The sequence below is a fragment of the Pantherophis guttatus genome, chromosome 1, assembly GCF_059756535.1.
Source record: "Pantherophis guttatus breed Tessera chromosome 1, ASM5975653v1, whole genome shotgun sequence".
Classification (NCBI taxonomy): Eukaryota; Metazoa; Chordata; class Lepidosauria; order Squamata; family Colubridae; genus Pantherophis; species Pantherophis guttatus.
In genome coordinates, this window is record NC_142063.1 from 348,403,286 (window position 1) to 348,420,069 (window position 16,784).

Consider the following 16,784-nt stretch of genomic DNA (forward strand, 5'->3'; position numbering starts at 1 on the left):
CCCTAGTCTTCCTTTCTGTTCTTTCAAAAGGGCTCTTCCTCCCCAATTCTGGGCTGGGCCGAGGATAAGGGAGGGAAAGAGAAATTCCAACAATAGCATTTTTATTTTATTTTATTTTGCCGGCGGAGAAGAAGTTTGTTGTGGTGAGCTGGCCGTAAGAATCTTTCAAATAAACAAACCCCATCGAGTCATTGGTCTCTCTTTTCTCACCAGTATTAGAAAGGAGGGGGTTTCCCAAGAGGAGGGGGGAGGAGGAGGAGGAAGGCTGTGTGGTCCTTGGTGCTCTCTGAGCTTGGTGGTTTCCTTGCAGACATTTCATGACCCATTTAGGTAACATCATCAGTGTTAGAAGGGAGTGGGGTTTCCCAAGAGGAGGAGGAAGAAGGGGAGTGTTCTGACCCAGCCTTCGCATGCAATGCGAAACCAGTCACTCCCGCATAAAACAAACTCCTTTGGACAGACGAAACCCAAGAGAATTGGTCCCAAATGAGAGTCTTTTCCCCTTCTGAAGCCGGGCAGGAACCGTCTCTGCTCACCTGAGAACTCCAGATTTCATCAGGGCCTCCAGTGCTTAAGCGGAGCAGAAACAGTCCCAGTTCAACCAATTCACTCCCGGTTCTTTCCCAGCAGGGAGGCTCCGATGGCCCCTCAAACACAGAACTATTAATTCCTCCCCACAAACCTGGTTCCTGCCAAGGAATCCGACTTGATTGATGTACACTGGGACAAAAGGCCTCTCCCAAACCCCTCCTATTTATTTCCCAGCCTTCTGTTCCCCGAGAGCCGGCTCATTGCCTTCCGTTGCTCTCCTCTCCTCTCCGCCCATACGTGCATTTGGGATGGGCCCCACCTGCTCCTCCCCCTCACTCAGCTCAGTCCTGAAAGGCAGCTGCCTCTCCCCCTGGGGGCGGATGGAGCCCCCCACCCCCCTGCATCTGCCTCTCTCCTTCTGCTTCCTCACCAGAGGCTTCCAGAAGGCTCCGAAGCTGGCCCAGGCTCCCCCTCGCCTGACTCTGCTGCTAGCTCTGCTGGCAGCCGATGGGCCACAGCACCTATACAATTTCAGACACATGGCTGTCCAGCCTCTTCTTGAAACCCTCCGGTGATGAAGCATCAAAATCTGAGCGTTTGTCGATCGCCAGGTATTTACACCGCTTGTAGCATCCTGGGCTCATGTGATCACCGGTTTGTGACCTTGTTGTGACTCTGACCCCCCGAGGCCGATTTATCGGAGGTAGAAGGCTCCGAACATGAAGGAGAGGAGTTGGCCAGGCCTCCCCCTCCAGGACCCTCCTCTCTGGCAATGCCTCTTCTCCCGAAGGAGAAGAGATTGGCCAGGAGCCAGGTATCTCCTCGCAGTCGGACAGTGACGGAGATAAGTCTTGGCTGGATCCACGCCAGTGTCGGAGAGACAAGGCACGCAGCAGAAAAGGAGGCGTGTCAGCGATTAAACTGAGTCACTGGACCACACCCCACGGGATAAAAGGGGGTGAGGTGGCCATTCAGACTCTGTGACAGACAAAACTAACTACTAGCGAGTCACATTGTATCTTTGAAACAACGTTATCGGCCTTGGATTTAATACGGACTGGACTTGACAATTCTTGAACTGCGTGTACCTTGTTTGGGTTTATCTGTCGGAGGAGCAACCCCTCCCTTTATGAGTAAAGTTCTTGGCAAGCAGCTACTGGGTTGCTGCCAATCCTCTTATCGAAAGAATTTGTTGTCTGCCAGTTTCATTTAACCCCTGGAGATCTGTTTGTGTGCGTGTGTGAGACGGGGACAGAACAGACCTTTCCAGCCGGTTTCTGGTAAACCAAGTCAAGAGGGGGAAGCCAGATTCACTTACTGACCGCAGGATTCAGTGAACTGCAGTGATTTGTTTAACAACAAGGGTGAAAAGAGCCCTGGTGGCGCAGCAGACTAAAGCACTGTTATTAACAGTGTTATTAACACCAGCTGCCTGCAATTACTGCAAGTTCAAATCTCACCAGGCTCAAGGTTGACTCAGCCTTCCATCCTTTCTAAGGTAGGTAAAATGAGGACCCGGATTGTGGGGGCAGTAAGCTGACTTTGTATAAATATACTTTTTGTACTTTGTACAAATATACTTTTGTATGAAGGCTATTGCGTAACGCATTGTAAGCCGCCCTGAGTCTCCGGAGAAGGGCGGCATATAAATCAAATTTTTTAAAAAAGGATTGAAATACCAGGCATGGCTCACTTAACAACCAGGTTGCTTAGGAGCAGGGAAAATCTGGTCCCAATCTTGGTCATACGTCAAGGACTACCTTTAGTATCTTGTTTTGGGAAGCAAGCCACGTCAGTGCTAGAAGGAACAGGGTCTGCTCCCTGCTTATGGCTTTCGAGTAAACAGCAGCCTCATCAAGAAACCACCAAGAAGAAAACCACAGAGGACAAACCCCACTCCCTTCTAACACTGATGATGTTACCTAAATGGGTCATGAAATGTCTGCAAGGAAACCACCAAGCTCAGAGAGCACCAAGGACCCCAGTCTTCCTCCTCCTCTTCCTCCTCCCCTCTTTTCTCCTTCCCCTTCCTCCCCCTCCTCTTTCTCTTCCTCCTCCTCCTCTTCCTTCCTTCCTCCCTCCTCTCAAGAAACCCCACTCCCTTCTAACACTGATGATGTTACCTAAATGGCTCATGAAATGTCTGCAAGGAAACCACCAAGCTCAGAGAGCACCAAGGACCCCACAGCCTTCCTCCTCCTCCTCCCCCCTCCTCTTGGGAAACCCCTAAGAATGGTGAGAAAAGAGAGACTCGATGGGGTTTGTTTATTTGAAAGATTCTTACGGCCAGCTCACCACAACAAACCTCACCGTTCTTTCCTGTTTTTAAACTTCTCAGCAATTCAACGTTTGTCTCAGCCACACCACAACTCCTGCAGTTGGATCTCCCGGGTTAATGGGATGCCAGCTTTCGGTTACCCCAAACTCCGTCTCGGTCCCTTCCCGTCTTAAGCGGTCAGTCCCAGCAGCCTCTCGCTGAATTCCCAGAGCTTCTTGGCCAGCTGGTCATCACGGGCCTGTGGCCAGGGTACCTTCGGCTGGCAGTCCACAAAATACCGCCCGCTCAGCCTCTCGATGCCCTCCTCGGTGGCGCAGTAGATGGAGGTCTGGGCACCCGCGTCACAATCTCGGACGAACAGCCTCATGAACCAAAGGGACCAAAATATCCACCATGGAAAGGAGCGGTTGATTTCGGTTTTAACAGCTCCTGAAAGCAAAGGAGAGTTGGTGGTGGGAATGGGCCCGGGATAGAAAGAAGCACCATCCAGGGTGACCCAGATGGAAGAAAGGATGGAAGGCCGAGTCAACCTTGAGCCTGGTGAGATTTGAACTTGCAGTAATTGCAGGCAGCTGGTGCTACTAAAGTGCTGTTAAGTAACACCAGCTGCCTGCAATTACTGCAAGTTCGAATCTCACCAGGCTCAAGGTTGACTCAGCCTTCCATCCTTCCGACGTAGGTAAAATGAGGACCCGGATTGTGGGGGCAATAAGCTGACTTTGCATAAAAAAGAACACCGCTTAGGGGGCCCCCGAAAGCCCTACTAAGCAGGTATATGCAAAAGTATGACGGCTATTGCTTAACGCATTGTAAGCCGCCCTGAGTCTCCGGAGAAGAGCGGCATATATAAATCGAACCAATAAATAAATAAATAAATGAGGAGACCCCAAATAAACCCTTCGCACAACATCCGTTGCCCTTTGGGAGCCTTGGGGCAACTTCTAAATATTTTTCGGAAGACCCAACGCTGAAGTGAGTGGGCCATGGTGCAAAGGGAGTGTCTGTGTGTGTGCGTGTGTGTGTTGTATGCATCTGTGTGTTGCACACCGGAATCCACAGTCGTTGGGTGGCTAATTGATTCAAATAGATAATATTACATAATGGTGGTATGTTTGTTCCCTGAGTTGTTTAAAATAGTGCATATAAGTGTGTGTCTGTGTTGTTGCACACGATAACACAGGACTCGGGGGGGCTAGTACATTCTAGTGACTAATATTATAGCTAGTCCTCGATTTATGACCACAGTTAAGCCCAAAATTTCCATTGCTGAGCAAGGCAGTTGTTAAGTGAGTCCTGCCCCATTTTACAACCTTTCTTGCCATAGTTGTTAAGTGAACCACTGCAATTGTTACGGTAGCCACATCGTTGTTAAGCGAATCTGGTTTTCTGGTTTTGTCCAAAGGTCGCAAAAGGGGATCACGTGACCCCGGGACACTGCAACCGTCGTAAGTATGAGTCAATTGCCACAGTGCCCTTCTGAACGAATCTTTCCTTCGGCCTTTCACGATTTTTAATAATGCAGAGTGAAAATAATTCTAATAATGCAGGGTGAAAACAATTCTAATAATGCAGGGTGAAAACAATTCTAATAATGCAGGGTGAAAACAATTCTAATAATGCAGGGTGAAAACAATTCTAATAATGCAGGGTGAAAACAATTCTAATAATGCAGGGTGAAAATAATTCTAATAATGCAGGGTGAAAACAATTCTAATAATGCAGGGTGAAAACAATTCTAATAATGCAGGGTGAAAACAATTCTAATAATGCAGGGTGAAAACAATTCTAATAATGCAGGGTGAAAACAATTCTAATAATGCAGAGTGAAAACAATTCTAATAATGCAGGGTGAAAACAATTCTAATAATGCAGGGTGAAAACAATTCTAATAATGCAGGGTGAAAACAATTCTAATAATGCAGGGTGAAAACAATTCTAATAATGCAGGGTGAAAACAATTCTAATAATGCAGGGTGAAAACAATTCTAATAATGCAGGGTGAAAACAATTCTAATAATGCAGGGTGAAAACAATTCTAATAATGCAGAGTGAAAACAATTCTAATAATGCAGGGTGAAAACAATTCTAATAATGCAGGGTGAAAACAATTCTAATAATGCAGGGTGAAAACAATTCTAATAATGCAGGGTGAAAACAATTCTAATAATGCAGGGTGAAAACAATTCTAATAATGCAGGGTGAAAACAATTCTAATAATGCAGGGTGAAAACAATTCTAATAATGCAGGGTGAAAATAATTCTAATAATGCAGGGTGAAAACAATTCTAATAATGCAGGGTGAAAACAATTCTAATAATGCAGGGTGAAAACAATTCTAATAATGCAGGGTGAAAACAATTCTAATAATGCAGGGTGAAAACAATTCTAATAATGCAGGGTGAAAACAATTCTAATAATGCAGAGTGAAAACAATTCTAATAATGCAGGGTGAAAACAATTCTAATAATGCAGGGTGAAAACAATTCTAATAATGCAGGGTGAAAACAATTCTAATAATGCAGGGTGAAAACAATTCTAATAATGCAGGGTGAAAACAATTCTAATAATGCAGGGTGAAAACAATTCTAATAATGCAGAGTGAAAACAATTCTAATAATGCAGGGTGAAAACAATTCTAATAATGCAGGGTGAAAACAATTCTAATAATGCAGGGTGAAAACAATTCTAATAATGCAGGGTGAAAACAATTCTAATAATGCAGGGTGAAAACAATTCTAATAATGCAGGGTGAAAACAATTCTAATAATGCAGGGTGAAAACAATTCTAATAATGCAGGGTGAAAACAATTCTAATAATGCAGGGTGAAAACAATTCTAATAATGCAGGGTGAAAACAATTCTAATAATGCAGGGTGAAAACAATTCTAATAATGCAGGGTGAAAATAATTCTAATAATGCAGGGTGAAAACAATTCTAATAATGCAGGGTGAAAACAATTCTAATAATGCAGAGTGAAAACAATTCTAATAATGCAGAGTGAAAACAATTCTAATAATGCAGGGTGAAAATAATTCTAATAATGCAGGGTGAAAACAATTCTAATAATGCAGGGTGAAAACAATTCTAATAATGCAGAGTGAAAACAATTCTAATAATGCAGGGTGAAAACAATTCTAATAATGCAGGGTGAAAATAATTCTAATAATGCAGGGTGAAAACAATTCTAATAATGCAGGGTGAAAACAATTCTAATAATGCAGGGTGAAAACAATTCTAATAATGCAGGGTGAAAACAATTCTAATAATGCAGGGTGAAAACAATTCTAATAATGCAGGGTGAAAACAATTCTAATAATGCAGGGTGAAAACAATTCTAATAATGCAGGGTGAAAACAATTCTAATAATGCAGGGTGAAAACAATTCTAATAATGCAGAGTGAAAACAATTCTAATAATGCAGGGTGAAAACAATTCTAATAATGCAGGGTGAAAACAATTCTAATAATGCAGGGTGAAAACAATTCTAATAATGCAGGGTGAAAACAATTCTAATAATGCAGGGTGAAAACAATTCTAATAATGCAGGGTGAAAACAATTCTAATAATGCAGGGTGAAAACAATTCTAATAATGCAGGGTGAAAACAATTCTAATAATGCAGGGTGAAAATAATTCTAATAATGCAGGGTGAAAACAATTCTAATAATGCAGGGTGAAAACAATTCTAATAATGCAGGGTGAAAACAATTCTAATAATGCAGGGTGAAAACAATTCTAATAATGCAGGGTGAAAACAATTCTAATAATGCAGGGTGAAAACAATTCTAATAATGCAGGGTGAAAACAATTCTAATAATGCAGAGTGAAAACAATTCTAATAATGCAGAGTGAAAACAATTCTAATAATGCAGGGTGAAAATAATTCTAATAATGCAGGGTGAAAACAATTCTAATAATGCAGGGTGAAAACAATTCTAATAATGCAGGGTGAAAATAATTCTAATAATGCAGGGTGAAAACAATTCTAATAATGCAGGGTGAAAATAATTCTAATAATGCAGGGTGAAAACAATTCTAATAATGCAGAGTGAAAACAATTCTAATAATGCAGGGTGAAAAGTGTCCACCTGGACTGTTGGGCTGGCAGGAATGCTGGTTTTCTACTGAAAAGCAAAAGGAAGTAAAAAATCCCCAGGACTTAAAGGAATATCTGGATCTGGTACCATTATGGATTCATCCCGTCGGCTTCCGGCATCTTACATAAACCATTGCAGTCTGCCCTGAAATCTGCCGACCTTGGCAACCTTCAACTCCCAGAATTCCCCAGCCAGCCATGCTCAGAGAGCACCAAGAACCCCCAGTCTCCCCCTCCTCCCTTCTAGCACTGATGATGTTCCCTAGTTGGGTCATGAAAGATCTGAAAGAAAACCATAAACTCAAAAGCATCCCCATCCTCCTTTTCTTCCTCCTCCTCCTCCTCCTTTCCTCTTCTCCACAAACCCCACTCCCTTCTAGCACTGATGATGTTCCCTTGTTGGGTCGTGAAACGTCTGCAAGAAAACCTCCAAGCTCAGAGAGAATCAAGGACCCCACAATCTTTTTCCTCCTCGTCCTCCTCTTCCTTTTCTCCTTCTACTCCACTCTGCAAACCCCGCTCCCTTCTAGCACTGATGATGTTCCCTAGTTGGGTCATGAAACGTCTGCAAGAAAACCTCCAAGCTCAGAGAGAATCAAGGACCCCACAATCTTTTTCCTCCTCGTCCTCCTCTTCCTTTTCTCCTTCTACTCCACTCTGCAAACCCCACTCCCTTCTAGCACTGATGATGTTCCCTAGTTGGGTCATGAAACGTCTGCAAGAAAACCACCAAGCTCAGAGAGAATCAAGGACCCCACAATCTTTTTCCTCCTCGTCCTCCTCTTCCTTTTCTCCTTCTACTCCACGCTGCAAACCCCGCTCCCTTCTAGCACTGATGATGTTCCCTAGTTGGGTCATGAAACGTCTGCAAGAAAGCCACCAACTTCAGGGAGCACCCACCCCATTCAAGGACTAGCACAGATACCCCCACTTGCTCTGAGATACCACCATCTTCTCCGCCGGCAAAATAAAATAAAATAAAAATGCTATTGTTGGAATTTCTCTTTCCCTCCCTTATCCTCGCCCCAGCCCAGAATTGGGGAGGAAGAGCCCTTTTGAAAGAACAGAAAGGAAGACTAGGGTGAAGAAAAGAGAGACCAACAGCTTGGAAGTTTATTTAAAATATTCGCACAGCTGCTTAAAACACAATAACGGGCACCTCATCACGACGAATTCCGCAGGGATTTCCACTTTTTAACCTTTTTAGCCTTAAAGGTTTGTCTCAGCTCTTCCCTGCAGTTTGATCTCTCAGCTTACCGTACCACAATTGAGACCAGAATTTCTGTTGCTAAGCAAGATGGTTGTTAAACGAGTCGTGTCTCGTTTTACAACCTTTTTCCCACGGTTGTTAAGCGAATCACTGCAGTCATTAAGCGAATCGTGCAGTCATTAGGCAAATCCGGCTTCTCCCTTCAACTCTGCTTGTAGGAAGCCTGGTGGGAAAATCTCAAATGTTGATCACGTGACCCTGCCCACTGCAACCGTCGTAAACAGAACCTTTGCGAGACCGAGTGGCTCTGGGTTTGGGGGTTATGGCCCAGGGAGAATTGCCGCCTTTGGTCTTGGAAGGGGTGGCACTGCCCCAAACAGACCCTGTGCGTAATCGGGGGGTTCTCCTGGGCTCGCGACTTGAAGAGAGCAGGTGGCGGTCATGGTCACTTCCTGTTGTGGCCCGTACACGGCCTGTGGCTGGTGGCTGATTCCGACAGCGAGGAGGCTGGTGTGGTGCTGTGCCAGCAGCCTGTGCAGCTGGCAGTCGAGTCGGACAATGAGGAGGCTGGAGAAAATGTGGTGCCAGAGGCGGGGATTCAGCCAGGGCCTTCAGAACCTCCAGAAGCTTCCACGGGTGAAGAGGAAGAAGAGGAGGAGCCTCTTCTCGGTGCACGGGCAAAAGGCAGGAGTGGCTCCTCAGGGGGAGGTCTCCTCAAGAGTAAGGCTTGGGGCTAATTGGCGACTCCCTTAGCCTATTTAAGGAAGGACGACGACTGAAGCAATTTGCAGGGAACAACTTCGTTCACTCTCCGTGCCTTGGTTTTAGTTCTCTGCAAATTGCTTCTGGGCTTTCTGCCAACCACAGTAAGATTAAGATTATTTATTCTTTGGATTCTTGCTTGAGAAGAGCAATGGAGAGAGCATTCAGCCCTGTGCTAACTGTAGAGGTATCTGATGTGATTTTTGTGTGATTTTGAGTGTGCTTTTCCATGTGGTTTTTCCCTGCCTTCACCTCAGAAAAATTAAGCGGTCAAATTTAAAGTGGAAATATTTAGCTGGTCAGTCCCAACAGCCTCTCGCTGAATTCCCACAGCTTCTTAGCCAGTTGGTCATCACAGGCCGGTGGACTGGGCACCTTCGGCTGGCAGTCCACGAAATACCGCCCGCTCAGCCTCTCGATGCCCTCCTCGGTGGCGCAGTAGATGGAGGTCTGAGCCCCAGCCTCGCAATTTCGGAAGAACAGCCTCACGAACCAAACCAACCAAAGTGACCACCAGGGATAGGAGCGAGCAATTTCGGTTTTAACAATTCCTGAAATCGAAGGCAGAGAGAATATGCCAGGGATGGAGCGTGGCACTCTTTGGACAACATGTTTCTTGCAGACGTTTCATTACTCAACTAGGTAGCATCATCAGTGCTAGAAGGGAGGGGGTTTGCAGGGAAGAGGGGGAGGAGGAGGAGGAGGAGGAGGAGGACGGGAAGGGAGGAGGAGGAGTAAGAGGAGAAGCAGGAGAAGAAGCAGAGGAGGTGAAGGAGGAGGAAGCAAGGAAGGAACGGAAAAGGCAGAAGAGGAGTAAGAGACTGGGGGAAACCTAATCCCTGCTTAGGCAGGGGGTTGGACTAGAAAACCTCCAAAGGCCCCTCCCACCCTAAGATTCTAGGATTCTGGACGCGGAAGTTAGGAGACGTCTCCCTTCCCATCTGAGCTCTCAGAGGGGGTTGAGGGAGCCTCAGTGGGAGAGAAACGCCTGGCAGAGCCCCAAACAGACCGGGGGGGGCTCCATCTGGGGTGTCTTGGAGCCGAATTTCCACTCACCTGGATGAACCGCGTAGCAGGTGACGTTGGTTCCCTCCAACTGGTTGACCAACTCTCTCATGTGGAGCATATTGGCTAGTTTGCTGTTGGCGTATGAACGTAGAGCTTCCCACATTCCCTCCATTGGCTTGTGGATGGTCCGAAAGTCGATCTTCCCATACATGTGTGCCCTCGAGGACAGAAGTACGATCCTGCTCGGGGCGCAGCGCTTCAGCTGGTCCAGGAGCAGGTGGGTCAGCAGGAAATGGCCCAAGTGGTTGACCTGGAAGGCCCGGTCAAAGCCATCGGAGGTTTGGCCATCCTTAAGGACCCCTGCCGGAAAAGGAAGCAGATTACATGCAGTCCTCGCCTTACGACGGGTCACTTTGTGATCATTCAAGGTTACAATAGACACCCAAAAGGTACTTACCATTTGGTTCCCCCGGGGTGTGTGTGTGTGTGTCACATGACCACATTTTAGTCACTTGGCAACGTGCCCCGCAGTCACCTGATTTATGACATTTTTTGTCAAAAAACAAAGTTTCTTCGATTTTCAGCATAAAGCAACCCGTTGTGGACAAATGGTTCACTTAAAAATCACCACAAACAAGTCCTTGAAATCCCAGCGGTCATAGGGGCAACCTGCTTTATCACTGTCATGCCATACAACCATAATGGGCAGCCCCCATCAAGGTCGTAAGTCAAGGACTACCTGTAAAGCTGTCAGGTTGGTCTAGTGCTGTGATGGCGAACCGGTGGGCACGCGTGCCGTCGCCAGCTGCTATTCTGGTTTCCAGCACGCATCTCTGTGGGCGCGCGCGCCGGGGAGCTAGTCTTCGCAGGTGCCGAAGTGCAAGAAAACAGCCCGAAAAATGGGCCAAAAACAGCCAAAAAACAGGCATGCGTGCACCAGCCAACTGGTTTTCCGGTTTCTGGTGCTCTGGTGTGTGTGAAGACCAGCTGGCCAGCACACATGTGCTTGCCGGAAATCCAGCCAGCCAGCGCGCACATGTGCACTGGCCAGCTTATCTGTGGGTTTCTGGCACTCCAGTGCACGCACATGCCGAAAAGGTTCGCCATCCTGGTCTAGTGGTTAAGTCTAGAAAATGGAAGGCCATGAGTTCAAATCTCACCTTAGGCAGGAAAGCTCGCTGGGTAACTTTGGGCCAGTCTCTCTCCCCCTCTCCCTCCCTCCCTCCCTCTCTCTCTCTCTCTCTCTCTCTCTCAGACCCACCTCACAGGGTTAGAGAAATCCCCAGACAACACCCCCCCAGCCAATCTTCCCCCTTCCTTCCCCCTCTGGAGACCCCGGGGAGGATCTGCTCTGCCCCCACCTGCGTTGTTGATGAGGATGTCCAGACGGGGCTCCGATTCTAAGAAGCTCTGCGCAAAAGCTCGGACGGAGTTCAGGCTGCCCAGATCCAGGATCATCAGGATCACCTCCGAGTTCCCACTTTCCTGGAAAAGGAGCAGAAGGAATCCTGAGCCTCGGGATCCGGTGCGGCTTCCAAGGCTGATCCCAGTTGACTCACCTTCTGCGTAGGTCTGCTCCTCTCCCGGCAATCTCTCTGGGTGGTGCGTAATAAAAGAATATAGGCAGTCCTTATACCCATTCGTTTAGTGACCCTTCAAAATGCCAATGCCAATGGAAAAAAGTGATTTATGACCGGTCCTCACACTTTTGTCCATTGCAGCATCTCCAGGGGGTCACATGATCAAAATTTGGGCGCTTGGCAACCATGTCATTTCCGGTGGTGATGGTGGTGACATCCCCGGGGTCATCTGATCACGGTTTGTGATCCTCCAAAGAGCAAAGTCAATGGGAGGAGCTGTATTCATTGTACAACCATGTGATTTGCTTAACAACTGCCGTGATTTGCTTAATGAATGGGCTGCCCCAAAGAAGAGGGGCTCAACCTCTTCTCCAAAGAGCACCTGAGGGCAGGACCAGAAGCGAAGGATGGAAAAGAATCAAGGAAGGAAGCAGCCTTGAAACAAGGAAGAATTTCCTGACGGTGAGAACAATCACGCAATAGAAGAGCTGGCCTCCAGGTGTCGTGGGGGCTCCATCACTGGAGGATTTTAAGAAGAGTTTGGGGAACCATTTGTCTGAAATGGTACAGAGACTCCTCCTTGAGCAGAGGGGTGGGCTAGAAGACCTCCAAGGTCCCTTCCAACTCTGCCATTCTGTAATACCATACTACGGTCTTACGGTCTGGATCAGGGGTGTCAAACTGGCAGTCCCCGGGCCGGATGCCTCACACGCAGCCCACGTCCACCTCAGCTCCGCAAAGGGGAAAATGTCGCGAAACATCACACGACGGCAACGAGATGTGGCGAGTTTGACACCCGTGGTCTATATGAGGAACAGCGATTAAGATGGATGACGCAGATCCAACCCAGAACTTCCAAGAATACAGCTGCCCCGAAAAATATGTACCAAAAATGGTTGTTGGATAATCATTTGTCTGAAGTGGTGTAGGCTTTCCTGCCTAAGCAGAGGGTTGGACTAGACCTCCAAGGTCCCTTCCAACTCTATTCTATTCTATTCTATTCTATTCTATTCTATTCTATTCTATTCTATTCTATTCTATTCCTTAGTATTTATGCTGCTGCAGTTTTACTTTTAGAATGTTTGCATAGAACTTTTCTGTGTTTAAAAAGGATTTGCACAGAATATATTCAAGATACTCAGATTTGGGCAAAGGATGCATTTGTACTTGTCTATCAAATCAACAGTTGCCTTTATCAATTTTTTTCAAATAAGATTTCATATTCCATGTGGTCCACCTCTCTTCTCCTCCTGGCTTGGGTAAAGCTGCCATCCTGCCACGGTATTATATCAGAAACACTCGAGGCTACTTCCAAGGCATTAATTTAGAACAGCATGAGCATCTGGCCCATGAGCAGAATTTTATATCCCAGAAATATCTTATTTTGATGCTGGTGTAAATATGGCCAGAACACACAGTGGTAGTTGATTGGTTGGAGGTTGCTGGCTCCTGCATGAGGCAATCTACGCTCTGATTGGTTGCTGGGGGTAAAGGGGGAGTGTCCCTTTTTTCCCGCCTTTTTCTTCTGTGGGCTCTGTTTGCTGTTTGATTTACCTCATGATGTTCCTGTGTTGCTGATTATCTTGTGTTCTTTCTTTCTGGATGATGAGAAAGACTGATATAAATTTGAATTATATCTATCTCTATCATCCATATCTCTATAATCTTTCATATCTATCTATCTATCTATCTATCTATCTATCTATCTATCTATCTATCCACACACAATTTTGTGTTAGTGTGTCCGACTTCATCTGGGCAGCTGCTGCACAATTCCTGGACAGCAACAAACAATAACAATTTAGTCCAAAAATGTCTCCTAGGAAATGTCAAGGCAGCTGGGATGATCTCATCACAGTGATCACAGATGCAGTTAGATGATTAGCTTCCCTCAGATATCGAATTATAACATCTATCCATTGCGAGTCTACGGCGCCATATTTAGCAATAGCCCTTAGACTTAGATACCGCCTCAAGATATAGATGTTAAATATATTTCATTTATATAAAACTACAAGTTCGAGTCACTGTCTCTGATTTCATTTGGACAGTTGTTGTGCAGTTGCCTGACCCAGATCCAACAAAACCACTTCCAGGAATGAGGCTGCCCCCAAAAATATGGAACCTCCTGAATAGGACCAGGACAGGCCAAGTGGGGAATGGCAGAGAGTCTGCAATGTGCAATGTTCGGATTTTGAACGGAGGGACAGAGAGAACCGCACGGCAGGCGCTTACCCGTCTGATGTCGTACACGGCCGATTCTCCCCTCGCTTTGTCGCGGCATGCCAGAACAACACGGGCGCCTCTCCGGGCCAGATCCACCGCGGTGGCCTTCCCAATCCCTGCATTTCCACCTAGGAAAGGGCAGAGAAAGGATCCATGGAGATCGCCCAGCCTTTGATGGGGATCCAGGAGTTGGGACTGCATCTGTGTGCCTGCAGTTTTTGTGCTGTCGCTGTTCAAGGTTCCGACTGACGAACCCAGCCCAGCAAGTACTGTCGAGAGGATCCAATCTCTTAATGCAAAACTTTATTGAATACATCATTTTGGCACAGATGAAAGTAAAACCAACTCTGATTAATTCCAGCGCAAGGCAGAATAGGATAGGATAGGATAGGATAGGATAGGATAGGATAGGATAGGATAAGATAGGATAGGACAGTCGCTTGGTCGACTGTTGTTGTGAGCCGCCCTGAGTCCTTGGATATAGGGTGGAATACAAATTTCATTAAATAAATAAATAAATAAATAAATAAATAAATAAATAAATAAATAAATAAATAGGATAGGATAGGATAGGATAGGATAGGATAGGATAGGATAGGATAGGATAGGATAGGATAGGATAGGATAGGATAGGATAGGATAGGATAGGGCTTCATGTGCCACCTCTGGCACGCGTGCCTATGTTCGCCATCACGGGTATAGAGTCTTTTGCTTGAGCCAGGGGGTTGGACTAGAAGACCTCCAAGGTCCCTTCCAACTTTATTTTGATTCAGCCCAGCCCACTTCACAGGGCCGTTGTTATGGGGACAATAGGAGGAAGCAATGTCGGGTATGTTGGGATACAAATAAACAGATAAATAAACAAATACTCTTTCTCTGTGACTAAAGGCCTTATTTGCTTTTTAGTCAATTATGTTTTTCACCAGTTCTTGGTTGGGTTCCTGGACCTTTTCTTAACCCTAATCCCCTTTTTTAAGTAGCCTCCAACGGGCTCTGATTTTCCCCATAATCCCCCCCCTCATTCTGTCCTCCTTATAGCAAAGTGGGGAGGGAGAAGCATTGGCCAATGCCAGCTCTTTTCGCCTCTTTCAACAAGCCAGCATTCCTTGCATTAGCCCACCCCGCCTTCTACCCCCTGCATTTCTAGCCAGCATTGACTTTTGGTAACCTTCCTTCCATTTCTGTATCTTAAGAAAACAATCCGTCCAAGCGTATCTGGACCACGTCCATTTCAGTAGCTCTTGCAACAGTTATTTTCCCGGTCAATCACTTCGGACTTTGACTCGTCCCTTTGCCTCAACCCATCAGTCAATTCACTGCAAATTTTGTTCTGCGTGCATAGGTAGTTCTTGACTTCCAATCGCTCATTCAGAGACCGGTTCAAGTTACAAGGACACTGAAAAAAGCGACTTTCAGGCAGGAAAGCTGGGTCACTTTGGGCCAATCACCAGGAGGCAGTGAATCCGAGTCCCCTTTGCCCAGCTTTCACACCGAATTCCCGTCTCCTGGTCCCCAGCCTGGTGCTAGAGGCTCCTGCTTCTCTTTCCGGTGGAATCGCTCTTAAAGCATCGGTTGTTGTTTCAAGAACTTCATAGGAATCTCCCTGCAGGAACGTTAAACGGGCCGTCCAATTTGCTAAAGGTCCCAGCTCCACCCGCCTCCCTTCCAGGGCTGAATTGGCTTTTCTGCATGCTTGGAAGCATCTCCGCGGACACACCGGAGAGGGAGAGGGAGAGAGTGTCAATGCCCCCCCCTTCCCCCCCCCCCAGCTGACCTGTGATGAGCACCGTCTTGCCCCGCAGGCTGACCGCGTTCCTGCACCAGGTGGCGGCCCCCAAGTAGTAGTAGAGCAGCGCGTAGAGCCCCAGCAGCAGCGCCGCCCCCGCCCCCAGCGCCCCCAACGCCTCCATGGCCCGATGTCCGCTGGCCCCGCAGCCCCCCCACCTTTTTATCCCGTTCCCCGGGACGCCACTCCCGTCGCCCTGCCTCCCGCCCCGCCCCGGCACCGCTGCCACTCTCTCGCCCCCCTCCTGGCTGACAAGGAAGGAAGGAAGGAAGAAAGGAAGGAAAGAAGGAAAGGAAGGAAGGAAGGAAGGAAGGAAGGAAGGAAGGTGATAGGAATGAAGAGGAAGGAGGGGAGAGAGGAAGGAAGGAAGGAAGGTGATAGGAATGAAGAGGATGGAGGGGAGAGAGGAAGGAAGGAAGGAAGGTGATAGGACTGAAGAGGAAGGAGGGGAGAGAGGAAGGAAGGAAGGAAGGTGATAGGAATGAAGAGGAAGGAGGGGAGAGAGGAAGGAAGGAAGGAAGGAAGGTGATAGGAATGAGAAGGAAGGAAGGAAAATGGGAGAGAGGGAGAGGGGAGGAAGATGAAGAAGAGTGTCCTGACTCAGCCTTCGCAAGCAATGCGCAACCAGTGAGTCTTGGATAAAACAACCCCTTTTAAAAACAGGGCAGGGACAGTCTTCATTCACGCTGGACGGACGAAACCCAAGAGAATTGGTCCCAAATGAGAGTCTTTTCCCCTTCTGAAGCCGGGCAGGAACCGTCTCTGCTCACCTGAGAACTCCAGATTTCATCAGGGCCTCCAGTGCTTAAGCGGAGCAGAAACAGTCCCAGTTCAACCAATTCACTCCCGGTTCTTTCCCAGCAGGGAGGCTCCGATGGCCCCTCAAACACAGAACTATTAATTCCTCCCCACAAACCTGGTTCCTGCCAAGGAATCCGACTTGATTGATGTACACTGGGACAAAAGGCCTCTCCCAAACCCCTCCTATTTATTTCCCAGCCTTCTGTTCCCCGAGAGCCGGCTCATTGCCTTCCGTTGCTCTCCTCTCCTCTCCGCCCATACGTGCATTTGGGATGGGCCCCACCTGCTCCTCCCCCTCACTCAGCTCAGTCCTGAAAGGCAGCTGCCTCTCCCCCTGGGGGCGGATGGAGCCCCCCACCCCCCTGCATCTGCCTCTCTCCTTCTGCTTCCTCACCAGAGGCTTCCAGAAGGCTCCGAAGCTGGCCCAGGCTCCCCCTCGCCTGACTCTGCTGCTAGCTCTGCTGGCAGCCGATGGGCCACAGCACCTATACGGTTTCAGACACATG

The 16,784-nt window shown here is 47.4% G+C and overlaps 1 protein-coding gene across 5 annotated transcripts; it reads right to left on the reverse strand.

Annotated features, from left to right (window-relative positions):
- Positions 1-2,779: 2,779 nt before the first annotated feature.
- On the reverse strand, positions 2,780-15,647 carry LOC148117005 (dehydrogenase/reductase SDR family member 13-like). 5 transcript variants are annotated; one of them, XM_087883489.1, is made up of 8 exons: positions 15,466-15,618; positions 13,701-13,819; positions 11,247-11,370; positions 9,934-10,245; positions 9,389-9,428; positions 9,188-9,190; positions 6,904-6,930; positions 2,832-3,171 (listed from the first exon to the last, which is right to left on the reverse strand). In XM_087883489.1, the coding sequence occupies exons 1-8, from the start codon at positions 15,599-15,601 to the stop codon at positions 2,979-2,981; spliced, it is 954 nt and encodes a 317-aa protein (XP_087739615.1). In that variant the 5' UTR covers positions 15,602-15,618; the 3' UTR covers positions 2,832-2,978. The 5 variants fall into 5 exon arrangements, with proteins under 5 accessions (XP_087739612.1, XP_087739614.1, XP_087739615.1 ...); XM_087883486.1 differs by lacking the exons at positions 6,904-6,930; positions 9,188-9,190; positions 9,389-9,428 and having other exon boundaries at positions 2,780-3,238; XM_087883485.1 differs by lacking the exons at positions 2,832-3,171; positions 6,904-6,930 and having other exon boundaries at positions 7,988-9,428; positions 15,466-15,647.
- Positions 15,648-16,784: the final 1,137 nt, after the last annotated feature.

Excerpts from the sequence above, each read along its gene's own strand:
- LOC148117005 (XM_087883489.1), bottom strand. The coding sequence starts at position 15,601 with ATGGAGGCGTTGGGGGCGCTGGGGGCGGGGGCGGCGCTGCTGCTGGGG. Across the intron at positions 10,246-11,246 it reads CATCCTCATCAACAACGCAG|GGGTCCTTAAGGATGGCCAA; the intron begins GTGGGGGCAGAG and ends CTTTTCCGGCAG. Across the intron at positions 9,429-9,933 it reads CTGCTACGCGGTTCATCCAG|GAATTGTTAAAACCGAAATT; the intron begins GTGAGTGGAAAT and ends CTTCGATTTCAG.